Consider the following 19,892-nt stretch of genomic DNA (forward strand, 5'->3'; position numbering starts at 1 on the left):
AGGTTCAGGAAGAGTCCACCATGAGGTCTGCCCCTCTGGGCCCAGGAGCCTCTCCTCCCTGCCTGCATGTCTAAGGGATGACTGCAGCGGTTCCTGACCTGCCAGACCCAGAACTACAGGGAACGGGGAGGACCAGCAACCCTGTGTCGCTCTCCAGACCCTGCTGAGTCAATGGCTACCGCTGACACCAAATAAAGGGTATAAAATGAAAGACACACTTACCTGTCACTCTGTTTATTACAAAAGTCATTTCTTATTTTGTCCACAATAGAAGTTCGGGGAAGAATGTTGGTTTTGTTTTTTTTCTTGGCATCATTTTCAACTACCACTATGAGCCAGTCCACAGAGCTATGAGCTTTCAGAACATTCTGCCACTTGGTCAGGTCGTCTTTCACTGTAGCTTTGTACACTTCAGTATCCTAAAAAGAAACAAGTCACTGTAAAGTTGAGTTCCTCAAAGCCTTTTCACATCTAGGCACAAGGTGTCAATAACAGAGAAGGTGTGGCCATGGCACCTCACCACACTGGGACAGCCCGAGGAACCTGGAGCAGGGAAAGCCCAGGCCCACTCTCCAAACAGGGGCCTTGAAGACACAAGGCACAGGCTCAAGGGCTGAAGAGCCGAGGAGGTCACCCAAGACAACAATGCCCATGATGCACAGGGACTGTGGTCAGAGCTCTGTGTCCAAACCTCTGCGGGACTGGCGTACTGTCCTACGACGGCTACAGGCTGCCGCAGGAGCCCCAGACCACCTTCCCAGTGGCTGTCCTACAGCCCCCGACTCTCAGTGAGCCCTCGCAGCCCGGACCCAACCTTGCTGCCCTCACGTTCTTCCTGTTGGAAGCCAGGAGAGAGGGCCACCTGCTGCAGCGCCCCCACACTGCTCCTGCTCACAGGAGCCAGCAGAGAGCCACGTGGCTCAAACCGCAGGACAACTTGACGGACCAGTGAGAACTATGTTTTCAGCCAACAAGCTGCAGACCACAGGTGCTCCTCCTGCTCATTGCACTTCGTCTCTGACCGTCATCTTTGCGCCACATGAGACTGCATGATAGGCCAATTCCATTTATACCTAGGAAATCTATTTTATTTTTATTTATTTAACAGAGGGAGGGAGGGAGGGGGAGAGAGAGAGAGAGAGAGATAGAGTGAGAGAGAGAGGGAGAAAGAATGGGCATTACAAGGCCACCAGCCACTGAAAGCAAACTCCAGACACATGTGCCCCCTTGTATAGCTGGCTAATGTGGGTCCTGGGGAATTGAACCTAGGTCCTTTGGCTTTGTAGGCAAACACCTTAACCGCTAAGCCATCCCTCCAACCCATACCTAGGAAATCTAAAACCAAGACACCTGGGCTTGAGGCTGGCTCTAGTGATGGGTTTGCCTAAGCATATGCCATACACTAGGTTAAAAAAAATAGATACTTAACTCTTCAAAATTAAGCACCTCTATCATCTAAAACTAGATGTCTCCTCTTTCCATAATCCCTCCTCACTGTCTTGCTCATTCTTTGAGTCTGTAGTCACTCTTAAACAATGCTCATGGAGACATGTGCTGATTCCATGGATCCACCAACAAACTAGATCCACTAAGGTTACTTTACATGCCTAAGTGCTTTCCTTTTCATAGGGTAACTAGAGTATTAAGTGACATAAAATGTTATAGCCAGGGCTGGAGAGATAGTTCAGCCATTAAGGCATTTACTTGCCTACAAAGCCTAACGATCCCAGTTCAATTCCTTAGTACCCACATAAAGCCAGATGCACAAAGTGGCCCACTGGTAGAGGCTGGAGGCCCTGGCATACCCATTTCTCTCTGCCCTCCTCTCCTCTCCTCTCTTCTCTCTCTGCTTACAACTATATAAATAAACTTTTTTAATCTAAAATTTAATTTAAAAATATGCTATAGCCTAGTCCATTGTCTGGGTACTCAGTAAATATTAATTCCTTCCTCTTTCACATTCTAAAAGAAGTGAGGTTAGTCCTTGAACTTTGAAATTATTTTATACATTCAAAAAAATTAGAAAAATTACGTTTCCTCATCAGTCAGAACTGTCTCCACTTTCTTACTGTTTCCAACTATGGTCACAGTTCCTGCTCTGCGTTACAAGGCTCCAAACGCTACTGCTTTGTCTACACACCTGCGGCCGAAGGGGGGGCGGGGGAGGCTGCTCTGCTCCACCTGGTGGCAGCTACGTTCTTTGAGGTTAGGAAGGAGAACACACTGGGCATGTCTCCACAGCCTGGGCACCTCACACGGCCTTGCCCAGGGTGTCAACTCTACTGTGTACACAGGACACGGGCTTAAAATAAAGGTGACAGTTCAGTAAGTGGAAAGGGGCACAGTGTCATGGAATGGAACGAGGCCAGTTTGCCAGCAGCCTATTTAAACAGGAACACCGACTCTTCCTGCTGCTCCTACACATGGAAAAGTAACTTGCAGCCATCAGACAAAAACTACGCCACCACATATAAAATTATTAGACGATTTAAAGATCAGATCTTATTTTCAGATACAAGACCATCCCAGTCAAATACACTACTACCATGTTCACAAATTATACATTTCAAACCATAAAAATTAGGCTAGCGATGGACATGTGTGCTAGATACTGCCTATACTCTATTTCCACACAAGATGGCAGAGAAACCGCGCTGAGAACAGCTAAAGACAGGCCAAGCACAAACTGCACCCAAAGAGACATAAGCAGCACATGGGAGAAGACACACTGACAGACTCTACTTAACAGTGCAACCTAAAAATGGAAAAACTCAAATGAAATACCTACAAACCTGATCATCTGTCAGTCATAGAGAAAAGTTACACAAAACAGAAATACCATAAACACTTTCTGATCAAAATGTAATAAAAGTGGAACAATTTTTTAAAAATTTAAATATTTTGTTATTTATTTATTGGGGGGGAAGAGGCAGATAGAGAGAAAGGGAATGGGTACGCTAGGGCCTCCAGCCACTGTAAATAAACTCCAGACACATGTGCCCCTTTGTGCATCTGGCTTACATGGGTCCTGGGGAAGTGAACCTGGGTCTTTAGGCTTCGCAGGCAAATGCCTTAACCGCTAAGCCATTTCCTCAGCCCAAAAGTAGAAAATTTTTAATATTTCTAGAAACTGGCTAAAAGAAGAAAAACAAACAAAAAACAGAGAATTCCATGGGCTGAGAATATAGTACAGTGGTAGAACCTAGTGCTTAGCATGCGTGAGGTACTGGGTTCAATGCCCAGTAACATAACAGACACATAATAATAATTTCTGGAAAACAATGATAGAACAATGAACTGTCTTAAAATAGTAACCAGGGAAAATTCACAACTTCAAAAGTCTATTTCAAGGCTAAAGAGATGACTTGGCGGTTAAGGCGCTTGTTGGCAAAGCCAAAGGACCCAAGTTTGATTCCCCAGTACCCACACAAAGCCAGATGCAAAAGATGGCGCATATGTCTGCAGGGCTAGAGGCCCTGGCATGCCCGTCCTCTCTATATATCTGTTTCTCTTTCTCAAATAAATAAATAAATTTTAAGAATCTGTATCAATAAAAAATTTAAGGAGGAAAACATATGCATCTAAAAAACAGAAGAAAAACAAAAAAATTAAAGTAGAAACAAATGAGACAGAAAATAGACTAATAAATTAAAAACATAGCTGTCTGGAAAAAGTCAATAAACCAATCAAGGAAAACATGTACAAAATAAGAAATAATGAAAGGGGAAATTTGCAGGCATAAAAGACCAGTTTGTGCTGGATGTGGTGGCATATGCTTTTTTTTTCTTACTTTATTTATTTGCAAGCAGAGAGAAAGACAGAGAATGGGCACACCAGGGCCTCTAGCCACTGCAAACAAACTCCAGAAGCGTGAGCCCCTTGTGTATCTGGCTAACGTGGGTCCTGGGGAATCAAACCTGGGTCCATTGGCTTTGTAGGCAAAAGCCTTAACCACTAAGCCATTCCTCCAGCCCCCAGCATACCCATTTAATCGTAGCACTCAGGAGGTTGAGGTGGGAGGATCTCCATGAGTTCAAGGCCAGCCTGGGCCTAGGTCATCCTGAGCTAGAGTGAGACCCTCCCTCAAAAACAAACCCAGAAAACAAGACCATTTTGTGTACCTCAATGGAAATAAATTTTAAAATTTAATAAAAATATGTAATTTCCAAGAATAATTAATGGGGGCTGGAGCAATGGCTAGTGATTAAGGCGCTTGCTTGCAAAACCAAATTCGGTTCCCCAGTGCCCACATAAGCCAGATGCACAAAGTAGCACATGTATCTGGAGTTCATTTGCAGTGGCTGGAGGCCCTGGTATATCCACTCTCTATATCTTCCTCTTTCTGTCTCCCCCTGGCCCCGCCATCTCTCTCAAATAAAATATTTTTAATTAATTAATGGAAGAAGATCAATTCATAAGCCACCTATATAAGCAAGATGAAAAAAGGGTGTCTCATGTGTTTTCTTAACAGTAGCAAGAGGCCCTGGCACACCCATACACACACACACACACACACACACACACAAATAAAGAAAATTTAATTTTCTTTTGTTTTGTTTTTTTGAGGTAGTTTCACTCTAGTCCAGGCTGACCTGGAATTCACTATGTAGTCTCAGAGTGGCCTTAAACTTATGGTAATCCTCCTGCACCTCTGCCTCCAGAGTGCTGGAATTAAAGGCGTGTGTTACCATGCCTGGAAGAAAAAATAATTTTTAAAAAATATGCATTTATGGGCTGGAGAGATGGCTTAGTGGTTAAGCGCTTGCCTGTGAAGCCTAAGGACCCCGGTTCGAGGCTCGGTTCCCCAGGTCCCACGTTAGCCAGATGCACAAGGGGGCACACGCGTCTGGAGTTCGTTTGCAGAGGCTGGAAGCCCTGGCGTGCCCATTCTCCCTCTCTCTCCCTCTATCTGTCTTTCTCTCTGTGTCTGTCGCTCTCAAATAAATAAATAAATAAATAAATAAACAAAAATATTTTTTAAAAATATGCATTTATTTGCAAGTAGAGAGAGAGAAAGAAAGAGAGAATAGGTATGCCAGGGCCTTTTGCTACTACGAACAAACTTCAGACACATGTGCCACTTTATGAATTTGGCTTTATGTGGGTACTAGGGAAATTAAACTTGGGTCAGCGGGCTTGGCAAGCAAGCACTTTATCAATACTGAGCCATCCCCCCAGACCAAAATTTAATTCTTTTTAAACATGAAAGTAGCTGGGCTTGGTGGTACACACCTTTAATCCCAGCACTTGGAGAGCAGAGGTAGGAGGATCACCATGAGTTCAAGGCTATCCTGAGACTTCCTAGTGGGTTCCAGATCAGCCTGGGCTAGAATGAAACCCTACCTTGAAAAATCAAAATAATAATAATAAGTAAAGTAAAAGTAGCACAAAGGTTATAGAACAACCACTTGTGAATCCCAAGCAGAAAACCCTATAAATAAGATGCCAGTGAGAAAGCAAGACTCTGGCCAAGTGAGTGTGGGTCTGACCAGGAGTGCGGGTTTGTGTTTTGTTGTTGTTGTTTTGGGTTTTTGTTGTTGTTGTTGTTTCAAGGTAGGGTCTCACTCTAGCCCAGGCTAACCTGGTATTCACTATGTAGTCTCAGGGTGGCCTCAAACTCATGGCAATTCTCTCTTTTATTAATTTATTTGATGGAAGGGAGAGAATGGGTGCACCAGGGCCTCCAGCCACTGCAAATGAACTACAGATGCATGTGCCACCTTGTGTATCTCACTTATGTGGGTCCTGGAGAATCCAACCTGAGTTCTTAGGCTTCGCAGGCAAGCACCTTAACCACATATCCATCAGTCCAGCTCGTAGGTCTGGTTTTGATGCAAGAAATCCATGAAACAGGGGGGTGGGGGTGGAATTATGGTGCATTGACTATACTTGTGGAAGCTGTCAATGAAAAGTTTTAAAAAATCCTCTGGGGTAATTGGGCTAGTGTTTTTGTTGTTGTTGTTGTTGTTTTGGTTTTTCGAGGTAGGGTCTTACTCTAGTCCAGGCTGACCTGGAACTCACTGCGTACTCTCAGGCTGGCCTTCAACTCATGGTGATCCTCCTACCTCTGCCTCCTGAGTGCTGGGATTAAGGGCGTGTGGCACCACGTCCGGCATGGGCCAGTGTTTTTTATGGGGACCCAAATGGCCTTTCTATGTGGGAAAATGGAGGTCTACAGGTTCACTGCTCCAAAGAACCGTGGAACATACTGCACTCCATTAAACAGGAACGTGGTGCTGGTGCTGGTGCTGGTGTCTACAATTTGGCTGAGAGTGAAACGGAGCCTCTCTGGTCTATCTGCTATCTCCTGAACCACTGCTAACATGTCCCAGTTCCAGGGCAAGCAACCCTCACAATGCCCACGCCCAAGGCAGTAAGAATGTAACATAACACAACACCTTCCTAAGGAATCCTTTGAAACCTAATAATTTCAGGGAATGCTGGGTTTTTAAGTTTTCTTTTGACTTTAATTTTTTTAAGCATTTTATTTTTTATTTTTATTTATTCATTTGAGAGCAACAGAGAGAGAAAGAGGGGGATAGAGAGAATGGGCGCGCCAGGTCCTCCAGCTACTGCAAATGAACTCCAGATGTGTGTGCCCCCTTGTGCATATGGCTAACAATGGGTCCTGGGGAATTGAGCCTCGAACCCCAGTCCTTAGGCTTCACAGGCCAGCGCTTAACTGCTAAGCCACCTCTCCAGCCCTAGTTAAGTTTTAAAGAATAAAAAGAAATCCATGAATGCAGTTTAAGGCACTACTAGATAAAAGGGGCAAGTTAGGTCTGAAAAAGCCTTTGAAGAAATCAACTTGTAAGCTACTAAAATTCCTGAGAAAAATGGTAGTGGATGGCTGTTTCCCTCAGGTAGTTTGTGCCTCATTCCTCTAGCCAGCACCCTACAAATAAGGAAAAGGTTAGAGGTGCCCGACAGAGGTCAGGACAAGGCAGAGGTGTGTCCCCCATCTTCTCTGAGAGCTCACAAATTCTTAAACCAGGGGGACAATCCCAGCCATAAGAACTAGAAAAGAGCTGAGCATGGTGGCACATGCCTTTAACTCTAGCACTCTGGAGGCTGAGATAGAAGAATTGCCTCAAGTTGAAGGCCAGCCTTGGGTACAGAGTTCTGGGTCAGCCTGGGCTACTATGAGATCCTGCTTTAAAAAAAAAAAGAACTGGAAAAGTAAAGGGGTCTTTCTCTGCAGGTGACATGATTGGGTAACTGGAACACTCTAGGTTTTAGGACCAAAGAGTCAACAATAAAAATAACTCAATACACCAGGCATGGTGGCATTCAATCCCAGCACTCAGGAGGTCAAAGTAGGAGAATTGCTATGAATTTGAGGCCAGATTGAGACCCTACCTCAAAAACAAACAAACAAACAAAAATCACAATATAATCAGAGAGCTTAGCAAGGTTTAATATGAAACAAGTCAACAGCCTTCCTATATACAAAAAAACAAACAAACAAACAAAAAAAAAAAACCTAGAAGACACAATGGGAACAAAAACTCCACTTACAATCCCAGGCCCCCCCAAAAGTAATATCCTTGGGGTACTGTGGCTCAGTAGTACAGCACTTGCCTGTCATGACCAAAGCCCTTGATTTGATTCCATGTACTGTAACATAAAAATGAATCTGGCCATGTAGACGAAGGATTGTGGAGAGAAAAGCTTACAGGACAGGCCCAGTATTGCCATTCTGCCTGTGAGGTGGCCCTCTCCCTGCGAATGGACTGTGGAGGGCTGCTGCCAGCCTGTGGTGAGAAGACCTTACAGGTCCATGCTGTGCACATGTGGTCGATACCAGCTACTTGCTTTCCTTCTGGGGTTTAGGGACATGTAGGTAGAGGATATGGTAATGGGTGGGGCATGGTGACACACACCTTTAGTTCCAGCACTTGGGAGACAGAGGTTGGAGGATCGCTATAAGTTCAGTGCCACCACTTGAGAGTACATAGTGAATTCCAAGTCAGGTCAGCCTGGGATAGAGCGAGACCCTACCTTGGAATACCAAAATGTAAAAATAAAAAAGAACTCTGAATGCTGAGTCCCCAGTAAGCTTCCTTGGCAGACAACATCTCTGGCAATACCACATACATCACCCATCTTGTGTAACTTTCCTGGAAAATGGTACATGAGACAAAATGCAGGTGAAACCAGTCCTGTCTCATCAAAGTCACAAAACTACCTCTGTAGCCTCAAGTGCTCGCTGGAATCCCAGAGGTAATGACTGGTGCACTTTGCACCCTGCTGCCTGAGGACTTTTACTCAAGTTGGGAAGAAGTGGCCCTCATTCACAGCAGGCCAAAGCTACAGAGCAAAAGAGAAGGCTGCAGCACCAGGCCGCAGACGGTGGGGACCTCGAGTGCTGGGGGGCACAGGAGGCCACGAGCTCAGTAAGTTCAAGGTCATTCAACCTGACAACCTCTGGGGCTCCAACCCAGAAGCTTGGTACTCACTGATTCCCAAAAGTGTCACACACTAAGTGGAACAGAAATGCAGACAAAGCCACATGTCCTCTAAGGGACCAAGACAGGAGAACACCAAGAGAGAGCACAGTTCAAAGCCAACCACGGAAAGCACGAGTCCGTGAAGTCTCGATCCCAGGCTGCCGTGCCTTCTGCGGCCAGAACTTACGCAGCACTCCGTCCAGTAGACGTGGAGGAAGGGGAACGTGAGCAGAGCTTTGTTTCCTTCTTTGGGCAGCAGCTCCTCTTTGAACTGAACAAAGTTTGATTCCAGGTGAATCATCTTTGGAGCCCGGCCATAGGACCTAGAAACAATTTTTAGAGATCACTGAGAACATCTAAGCAATGTAAAGTGGAAAAGGGAGAGGTGACAATACATAGTTCACTCATAAATATGACTTCTGAAACATTACATAAGCCATGAGTTCAAACTGTAATGTTTTGTCCAAAAATACTACATGAATTATTATAAAGCTCCCTTTGCACAAACCCTTCATGTGACTCAAGACCATGTGCACTATGACACACTCAGGCAAGGTCACCGTGACCAAGGCTGCCATAGATCTTGCAGGATTCCCAGGGTTCAGTCTAAAAGAGGAGACAGGTGTTCCAAGTGTCAAAATGCAGTCAAGTCATTCAAACACTCAAGGGTCCTAATGCTTTTGGAATAGTCCAATTGAGCCAAAAAGCAAAATAACTGTGAAAAAGAGCAGGTTGTAGTTTACAGAGCTCAAATAAAAGAGTGGTACAAACCTCTCTTTCAACCCAAGACAGCCAACTAGAAATTCCAGAGGCCACATGCAGTTCATTAAGCCTGAGAGGAAAGCCTGTTGTTTTCTCTTTGTGTGTGTCTGGTGTGTCTGCACAAATGTGTGTGCCCTCTGGGCAGAGGACAGAGAAAGACATGGGGTATTCCCCTGTCACTTTTCTACTTATTTCCTTGAGACAGGATTTCTCACTGAAACTGAAACTCCCTGTTTGTCAGTTAAACTGGCTGATTAGCAAGCCCATCACTTCTCCTCACTCTGCTCCCATCAGCATGGGGGTTATAGGCATGCACAGCCACACCCAGCTTTTTATGTGGGTACAGGGGCAGGTTCATCATTCCACCTCCTCCACATCACTGTGATGCCTTCCACTCTATTACCCATGAAACTGAAGGCCTTTACAAGATGCTGCCCCTCCAACTCAGACTTCCCAGCCTCCAGAACCATAGGCCAAAGAATTTTCTGTTCATATAAATACTCTGTTGTAGTGGTGGAAACTGGACCACAGTCCTGCACTGTGCACGTCTGCGTTAGTCCTTTACACATGGTGACGGGGATGCCAGGAAGGGGAAGAAATGAAACATATGTTCAATGTTGTTTCCCTCAAAACCTCCTCTCTTATCTCATGAACACACTTTTTTCTTGTACCTTTCAGAATGTTTAGTCAGACATATTTATTTGACATCCTATATAGATCATACCATTTCCTCAGAGATTAAATTCTTCTGGTTTTTTTTGTTTGTTTCTTTGTATGTATGTTTGTTTGTTTCTTCCGAAGTAGGGTCTTTCTGGTCCAGGCTGACCCAAAATTCACTATGGAGTCTCAGGGTGGCCTTGAACTAACAGCAATCCTCCTACCTCTGCCTCCCGGGTGCTGGGATTAAAGGTGTGCACCACCACGTTCACAGGCCTCCTCTGTTTTATTTCTAAGGTATTAAATCTCCAATCCCATTTCTTCAGGTATTATATCTCCCCTCCTCATTTCTTCAGGTGTTAAATCTCCCCTCCTCATCTCTTCAGTATTGACTTTCCCCATTTGCTGAACTGTTTTCTCTCCTTGACAGCATGGGCCTAAATGCATGCTGAATAACTGTCCTCAAAGAGCTTTCTCTTACATTCTGTACTCTTTACATTATTGGCGATTCCATACATATTTGATTGACTGTATAGAAGCAGCAGAAGATATTCACCAGAGAGCACAGGGAGCACAGTAATCATGGTAGCAGGGCAACATGGGGGTCAGACAGACTACCAGACTCAGACTTGTACGGACATGCATACCAACAGGAAACTGCTACATCCTGATGAAAATGAAGTTGTCCATACTAATAAGCCAAAATCCAAATATTTTCCACAAATAATAATATCCTATTCAATAAGAAATACTTCCCATTCAAGTGATTTCCTCTGGACAAGTCACTAGACACACAACACACAAAAGACAGTTAACAGAAGAAATAGGTAATTGAGCTTTGACCTGTCTTCTATTTTCCCTCCTAATCTCTAAGCAAGAGCTCTCTCTGTAGTTTCTTATCCTGAAGAAAAGTGCCTTGGAGCAGGGTGCAGGTGTACAAACTTATAATACCAGCACTCAGGAGGAAGGCAGAAGGACTGCCACAAGTTTGAAGCCAGCCTAGTATACAGAGTGAGTTCCAGGCCAGCCAATGCTAATATAGCAAAACCATCAAAATACTGAAGGGAAGGGCTGGAGAGATGGCTCAGCAGTTAAGGCACTTACACCTAGAGCCTAACAACCAAGGTTCAATTCCCTAGTACCCATGTAAGCAAGATGCACAAAGTGGCACATGCATCTGGAGTTCGTTTGCAGCGGATTAAAGACCCTGGCATGCCCATAATCTGTCTCTGTCTGTATGCAAATAAATAAATATTTTTTTTAAATGTTAGGGAGAGAGATGGCTTAGTGGCTAAGGCACTTGCCTGCAAAGCCAAAGGACCCAGATTCAATTCCTTAGAACCCACATAAGCCAGATGCACAAGGTGGCGCATGCCTCTGGAGTTCAGTTGCAGAAGGCCCTGGCATGTCCATTCTCTCTCTCTGTCTCTCTTCTTTTTTTCTCTCTCTCTCCCAAATAAATAAAATACAATAAAATAAAAAGAATGGAAGGGAGAGATGGAAGAAGAATGGGAAAGAAGGGATAAAGGGAAGGAAAGAAAAGCATATATGAGTTTGGGTGAGAAAGGCTATCTTAACATGGTACAGCTAATGTCTTCTGTCAGTAGGTGGACACAAAGGGATATATGTCTCCTCTGCAAACTGAGAGCCTTTAAGACGCTGGAAGGTCAGGAAGAAATCAGAAATCACCCACACTCAAGTGGATCTCTAACTCAACAACACGCATCTACTATCTTGTTAAACAAACAAAAAGCGGGGTTGGAGCAATGGCTCAGCAGTTAAGACGCGTGCAAAGGTTAATTCCCCAGGACCCTTGTAAAGCCAGATACACCAAGTGGAACTCGCATCTGTAGTTCATGTGCAGTGGCAAAAGGTCCTGGCATACAATTCTCCCTCCTTCCCTCCCTCCCTTCCTCTTCCTCTTTTTTTTTTTTTTAATTTTTGCAAGTAAATAAAAATATTTTTTTTAAGTGAGTTCATCTCAAAGCCAGGCATAGTGACTCACTCCTTTAATCCCAGCACTCAGGAGGCAGAGGTAGAAGGACTGCTGTGTTTGTGGCCACCCTGAAACTACATAGTCAATTTCTGGGCTAGAGTGAGACCCTACCTCAAAAACAAAAAAATCGTCCCAGACAGGCTTGAATGCACAGGCCTACAACCCAGCTGTTCAAAAGACTGAGGCAAGAGGATCACAAGTTTAAGACCTGCTTGTGAGCCGGGCATGGCGGCACAACTTTAGTCCCAGCACTTGGGAGGCAGAGGCAGGAGGGTCACTGAGAGTTCAAGGCTATCCTGAGACTACATAGTGAATTCCTGGTCAGCCTGGACTAGCGTGAGACCCTACCTCGAGAAACCAAAAAATAAAAAATAAAAAAGATCTGCTTGTGAAACTTTGTGAAACCCTTCTCAAAATAAAAATAAAAAGAAGTTTGGGGACTATTACCAAAAAAAATTATACTACAGCCAGGTGTGGTGGCATACACCTTTACTCTCAGTACTCAGGAGGTGGAGGCAGGAGGATTACAGGTTTAAGGCTAGCTGGGGCCACAAAGTAAGTTCAAGGCCAACACAGGCTGCATAGCAAGCTTCTGTCCAAAACAAATAGATAAACACACAAAGACAAATGAAGGAGAAGGAAAAGAGGGGAAGGAAGGGAAGAGGAAGGAGGAAGTAGAGAGAAACATTCATCCATCCGTGCATGCCACGTTGGGGGATGTGGCTCAGTGTTATGGCACTGCCATCCCAAGCATGAATAAATTCTGGGCACCACATCATCTTCACGAGGAAGCCCCGTGGATTCTGTGCAGCCATGACACTCGGCTTCAGAAGAACATGCGTTCACTTCACTTGCTCACACGGCTATCTCAGACCTGAGGGGCAGTGCGGCCAAAGCGCAAGGACACCTACCTTCTCCATTCCATCGGCTCCCGGGGAAGCTGCTGGGAGAGTGTTGGATAGACAGAGGTAAACAAATTCTGATCTCCAGCACCTACAAAGGGAATGAAAGGAAATCATTTTACATTCAGTAAAGTGACATAAGGAAAATTGTTTTGTGCCATGAAGTGACTGGTTTCAGGAAAAGCCAGCACTCAGCCTCCAAGGCTGAAGGGACAGACTGCAGCATGGCCGGCCTCCGCGCTCCACAGCCGCTGCGCGACACAGGGAAGTGGCCTCGTGAGGACGCAGCCCCGTGTTTGCCCAGTGCCGAGGCACAGAATGCACAGTGCTCCCGTGTGCAGACTCTGCAAGTCACCTGCCATGTTTTCTGTTATTTGTTCTTCCGGAACAGCCCAAACAAATGGCCCCACTCAGAGTGGGGTATCTAACCTGTGAGCCCCCGATCCTAGTGAGGTTACCATCATGAACACAAGGCTGGCCTGGACAGAGAGGGCTCTGACCCAAGGATATGACCCCACAGGACATGTTTGGTTTGACACTTGGCTCTTTCATCCTAGCTTTAACAGAACTGAAAAGTCCATTTGGTTCTCCTGAAAGGACAACAGGACTGTATCATATGAAAACTACAAAAGAACCTTTTAATACAGAGTCCTCTTTAAGCAAACCATTTTCCTAACTGCTTTTATATTGATCTTGAAGTCACTGGGAATTGATGTACACCATTAACACAGCTGCTTATTTGTTTGCTATTACAAGCCTAATAAACAATCTTCTGAAAATCACCCAGCAATATCAAGTCACTGGGGAGAGAAGTATGCCTGGGTAGCTGGAGGCAGTGGTTAGGGTGGCACTGGGAATCTAACTGCACAGAGCCCCACCAGCACCACCACTGACCAACTGCATAAGCCTGGGAAACCAGTTGTCTGTCCTATGCCTCAGAGAGCAGAGATAAAAGGGAGGGACAGTTCCCCAGCAGGCAGGCTGGAGGTATGATGATATGCATGCATGGCCTGACAGAAGTTAAAAGGGCCATCCCTCCTCATCATGCTCATTTATTTACTGCCATCTTAGAAATCAGAAATGTGCCAGATGTAGTGGCTCACACCTATAATTCCAGCACTTGGGACTGAGGAGGATAGTGTTGAGTTTGAGACCAGCCTGAGCTATAGATTAAGTTCCAGGTCAGCCTGGGCCAGAGTGACACCCTGCCTGGGAAGGAAAGGAAGGACGGAAGAGAGGAGAAGTCAGGGATGGAAGGAAGAAGGGAGGGAAAGAAAAAGAAAAGGAGAGAGATATAAAGACAGGGGAAGGAGAAACAGAGAGGAAAAATGGAAGGGAAGGAAAAGGGGAAGAAAGAAAGGAGTAAAGTAAAAATCTTTTTTAGAGCAAGGGTTCCAACCTGACTACCACACAGAAAAAAAATTTTTTTTCTTAAGTTTTCCTTTTAGCTTCAAGTTTAAGTTTCTTCTTGGTTGTCAATGTCTGTTAATTCATTAAAGTTTGAAGATTAGTATATAAAAATCATTATTCTTCACGAAGAAGAAATTAAGCCAACTGCATAGAGGCTTCCCCCATCTTCACTTGGTTTCTATATAAACCTATACTCACACATGTGCACATGTGCACACACACTGCTGGTGTCTGAAGCTGTCCACCACAAGTGTTCAAAGACTGTGCAGAGTAACGGTGTACCTATGAGCCCCTTCCCAGGCTGACCTCCCACAGGACACCTGGATGTACAGAAAGGACTGAATAGATGAATAGTAGATAGTAACAACCCTTGCATTCAACTGTGTCTTAAGTTAAAAGGTCATAGGCCAATCACTACATCTGCCCAGGGCAAAGATGTCACAAATCCCTAGAGGATTTAACCTGTGACATCACCTGACCTCCATGCCTGGGTTTTGTCATCCAAGATCCAAATGTTTAGTCCTAACTCCTAGCACCTTACAAGGTATCTGTATGTAAACATAAGGTCTCTGACAAGACGATGAGGCTTTTAGGGATGGCTCTAACCCATGCTGACAGGTCTTAATGAGAAGAGAAAACTGGGACACAGGAAGCCACTAGGAACATGAGCACACAGAGGGCGGCCAGGAGCAAGGCTCGGAAGCCCAGGCTGCCAGCGCTGTGTGTCTTGGTCTCGGCTTCCACCACAGCGGCGGCTTTCTGCTAGGGTAGTCCAGAGAATCCATACCCAGCAAGAGAGGCACACTCGTGGCATCTGCTCACATGGGCCCCTCAGCATCTCGTGGTGAGAAGAAGGGTGGCCGAGGCACCACAAAGGAACCTCATCAGGCTAGTCCTGGGCACTCAGGCTGCTTTAGGAGAACACCACGGACAGGCCTCATACACAGCAGACAGCAGGCCACGGGCAAGGCTTCTGCAGATTTGGTGTCTGGCGAGGGCCATGGCCAGCCTTGTTCTGTGTCCTCCCATGGCAGAAAGGGTGAGGCGTTCTTGGGGACTCTTTCATAAGAACATGAATTCCTTTTGTGGGGCTCCACCCTCACAACGCTGCTGCCCCTCATACCATCACCCTGAACGACAGCAGAAAGGACAGCCACTGGCCCCCAGCCATCAAGAGAAGGACCCCTGCTCACTGTGCATGTACAGAGCTCCCAGTATGGTCAAATACTCAGATCAGCCCCTGGAGATCCACTGCGTAGTCAGAAACTGAGGCACTGGAAACTTCCCAGAAGGCTGAGGTCAAGTAGTGATGAGTGTTAATGAAAATTTAAGGTGTGGGCTGGAGGGATGACTTAGCAGTTAAGACACTTGCCTGCAAAGCCAAAGGACCCAGTCCCCAGTACCCATGTAAAGCCAAATGTACGAGGTAGCACACGTGTCTGGAGTTCATTTGCAGTGACTAGAGGCCTTGGTGTGCCCATTCTCTTTCTATCTGTTCCCCCATAAATAAATAAATAAATAAATAACTTTTTAAAATTAAGATGTTATGAATATGCCACATGAAAATCTATTTCTTCACTAATAATATATATGTTTAAAAAAAGAGTTTGTGCAGGGCTGGAGAGATGGCTTAGCGGTAAAGCGCTTGCCTGTGAAGCCTAAGGACCCCGGTTCAAGGCTCGGTTCCCCAGGTCCCACGTTAGCCAGATGCACAAGGGAACGCACGCGTCTGGAGTTCATTTGCAGAGGCTGGAGGCCCTGGCGCGCCCATTCTCTCTCTCTCCCTCTATCTCTCTTTCTCTCTGTGTCTGTCGCTCTCAAATAAATAAATTAAAATTTAAAAAAAAAGAGTTTGTGCAGAAATATCCTGTGGGAAGCAGATAATGCTATGGCCAGAAGACATAGATTGTTATTTGAAAAATTTCACTGCCAGGGGTGGGATACCTTCCAGTGAGTTGTTGGCCAGGAAGGCCCAGGATTCTCCTAAGATATTACAGGCTATTGCCAAGGCTTTTGGTTGCCAGTCAGAACTAAATGATAATACCCTATCGCTGGAGATACCACAAGCTTGGGCTACAAATCACTGAGGAATCAAGCTGGAGCAGAGCTGGAAGTCTCCTCCCTATTGACTAGCTTCCAGGATGCTGGAAAGAGCTATGCAGCAAGCAGCCTTTTAGGGGCAGAAGTCATCAATGCTCTTAACCAGCGGTGGGCCCTGTAAGTCTTACAGCTGGCCAGCCAAGCCAAATGTGCCAAGTGGTGCACTGGTGGCATGTTTGTAATGGGGAAAACTACTGCTCTCTGACTGGACTGGAGGCCCACTCCACAGGAGGAAATTTCTGCCTGGCACTGAAAACCTAGGCAAAAGCCTATGGTTGGTGAGGTGATAAGCCCTAGGGAGGAAACAACTACTGTTGTCTGGCAAAATGCATATATTATACCCACTAAACTCTGAACACTTACGTTTGTGCCTGTATTAATGCTACTGTCACTTATTAGAGAAGCTTCTCTTTTCAGACAGTGGTGATCACTGGGGTGACTCAAAACTCACCATAGGGCTGAGAAGAAGTGACGGTGGAAGGTTTGGCACTGAGACATCCCACACCCTCCAAGGCTCAGGGACCGAAATTCTATACATGACTTGTGTGTGTTGGCCATGTCTCTTCTTACTCATTGATGTGGCCCATGCGCCATCACACTGCCTGGCATGGATCAATTGCTGAGAGGCAGCTGCTGGCCACTGAACACAGTTCTGTCATGCTATGGGCCCCGAAGGTCAGGACATCCTTGAGTAGAAGGAATGGACATAAATACTGGGTGTCAAGTTCTCAGAATGAAAATTTAAAAATTTTTTTTTGTTTATTTATTTATATGAAAGAGATCGAAAGTGAAAGTGGCAGCAAGAGAGAGAGAGAGAGAATGGGCACGCCAGGGCTTCCAGCCACTGCAAACGAACTCCAGACGCATGCGCCCCCTTGTGCATCTGGCTAATGTGGTCCTGAGGAATCGAGCCTCGAACCGGGGTCCTTATGCTTCACAGGCAAGGGCTTAACCGCTAAGCCATCTCTCCAGCCCTCAGAATGTAAATTTGATGTTGGAGCAAAATTATATTAAAAATTTGTAATGTGTAGCTTAGATTATAAAATGTGTACTGAAATAAAGTAACATTTCAAGATTACTTTGCTCCATGAACAAGGCCTTCTTTGAAGAATTGCTTTGGAGACAAATCACCCTTTCTGTGTAGGCAGATTGTCTGACTTCCTTGAGAACAAGAGAAGGGAAAAAGGGGCCCTTAGGAGTGCTACTGGGTACTAGTGGTCAAAAAGGTCAAAATGACTGGAGAGACCTCCCCACTGTGTACCCTGATGTGTGGGAGCTTACTGAAAGTCCAAGCCAAGAAAGTGCCTACAAAATGATGTGCTACAGATGTACAGGTTTACGTCAGCTCCAAAGTTTCAGCTCTGCAATTTATGCAATTACCTAAATGTTAACACATCACAGGTAAAAATAGGAAAAATAGCCACATATTTAATGGTCCCTGATTGAGACAACCGAGACCTAAACCTGTTGTCAGTTTCCTGTTCCTACTCCTTTTTATTAATGGTGCTGGGAATTGAACCTCCGGCCTCACACACAATAGGCAGGTGCTGAGCTATAGCCCTAGCCCTCCCTACTCATTTCTTAATTTTATAAACAAGGGTCTAAAAACAATACTGAGAAATAAAGCATAATGTAACACATGTCCAAAAGTGGAAGAGAGGAAATTATTTCCTAGTGAATAAGAGTGTACAGAAGGGATCAATCCTTCATCATCCATCTATCTATCTATCATCTATCTATCATTTATCTATCCTCTCTCTCTTCTGGTCCTGCTGTCTCTACCTACAAAGTGTTGGGATTACTGATATGCATCACCATGCCCAAGGGACTCACCTCTTCCTAAAAGGAAGTAATCCTACTCCATATCAACATCTAGAAGGGCTCAAAGGCTTACATGCCAGAACTTGTGCTCTTGGTCAACAGGTCAATATAAAATGCTATGATGGTTTGAATAGATGGCCCCCAATATATTCAGTGTTTTATTTGATTGCAGTTTGCATCTGCAGCCACCTGGCTGGAGGCAGTGTTACTGGGTGGATCTTAAGGTGTGGTGGTGGGTTTCAGATTTCAATCTAAAGACATGCAAAGTGTGCCTAGCTGGAGTTCCTGAAGTGTGCTGTGCTGTGTGGCTTTTGGCCTTAGAATTGTGCTTCTCTCTCTCTCTCTCCCCCTCCCTCCCTCTCCCCCCCCACCCCTCTCTCTCTGTCTGCTTGGTCCTGTGAAGGCAGGCCAGCTTCTTCTGCCATTTATGGAACTTCCCCTGGATCTGTAAGCTTCAATAAATATCCCTTCCTCCAGAACTGTGCCTGGTCTGGAAGTTCATCTCAGTGAGCCTGAAGCTACAGTGCATACTTCATGAATGCTGGCCAGCATGCACCAGGCAGATGACAAAGACTGGATAGTGGATGTGGATGTGATCTCATTAGGAAAAAACATGGTTGTAGATGTAACTGGGCTCAGGATCTCAATATGTAGTTACCCGAGGTTGTCCAGCCAGACCCTATATCCATCCATGGTGAATGTCATTTAAGTAGACACAGGCAGAGAAGGGAGGCAGGAACTGGGGAGACGTGGCCACAGTTAAGGATGGTTGAGGGCTGCTGGGGGCGACATGGGCAGGAAAGCTTCTCCCCTGGACTGTGGAAGAAGAAAGTCCAGCTGCTTCCAGAGCTATGAAAGGGTAGACTGTTGTTATTTTACACCACCAATCTGTGACTATGCCATGGTGACCCTAGGAAACTAACAGTGTATAAAATAGACAATTAGAACATGCATGTCTCTTCTAGTGACCCTCTAATTCACCTTTAGACAGATTTCTACTATAGCTTCCAAATTTTAAGATAAGTATAGATAAACAGCTAATCCAAAAGAAGGGAAATGACCAACAAATACACAGGAATATCTTCATTCATATAAAATGTGTGGCAACTATGCTGGACACATGTCTAACACATGACACGAGGAGCACAATCTGTCAAAGGAAAAGAGGGCTGCAGAGATGGCTCAGCAGCTGAGGCGCTTTCTTGCAAAGCCTGTGGACCCGGGTTTGGAGCCAGATGCAGTGGGTGGCACATGCATCTAAAGTTTGTTTGCGATAGCTAAAGGCCCTGGAATGTCCATATTCATTCATTCTCTCTCTTCTCTCTCTCTCTCTCTCTCTCTCTCTCTGTCTCTCTCTCTCTCTCCCTCTCTCTCTCTCTGCTTCTCTCTCACACAAATAAATAAATATTTTTAAAAGAAAAAGTAAAAAGCATCATGGGGGGGGTGCTGGAAGGATGGCTTAGCGGTTAAGGTGCTTGCCTGCAAAGCCAAAGGAACAAGGTTCAATTCCTCAGGACTCATGTAAGCCACATACATAAGGTAGTGCATGTGTCTGGAGTCCGTTTGCAGTGGCTGGAGGCCCTCGTGCACCCATTCATCCCCCCCCCCAATAAATAAAATAAAAAATAAAAAATTTTAAGAAAAGAGCCAGGTGTGGTAGTGCACACCTTTAATCCCAGCACTTGGAAGGCAGCAGTAGGATGATCACTGTGAGTTTGAGGCCACCCTGAGACTATATAGTGAATTCCAGGTCAGCCTGAGCCAGAATGAGACCCTACGTCTAAAAACAAAATT

General features: G+C 45.3%; 1 protein-coding gene across 1 annotated transcript in view; it reads right to left on the bottom strand.

Moving 5' to 3' along the window:
* Nucleotides 1-19,892, bottom strand: part of Trappc10 (trafficking protein particle complex subunit 10) — an 80,576-nt gene that overhangs the window by 49,362 nt on the left and 11,322 nt on the right. The window contains exons 2-4 of the mRNA XM_045149419.1: nt 12,777-12,858; nt 8,638-8,773; nt 223-419 (exon numbers count right to left, since the gene is read on the bottom strand). Coding sequence (XP_045005354.1) covers nt 223-419; nt 8,638-8,773; nt 12,777-12,858 — 415 coding nt within the window. The remainder of the gene's footprint in view (nt 1-222; nt 420-8,637; nt 8,774-12,776; nt 12,859-19,892) is intronic.

This window comes from Jaculus jaculus, chromosome 5 (genome assembly GCF_020740685.1).
Source record: "Jaculus jaculus isolate mJacJac1 chromosome 5, mJacJac1.mat.Y.cur, whole genome shotgun sequence".
In the NCBI taxonomy this organism is placed as follows: Eukaryota; Metazoa; Chordata; class Mammalia; order Rodentia; family Dipodidae; genus Jaculus; species Jaculus jaculus.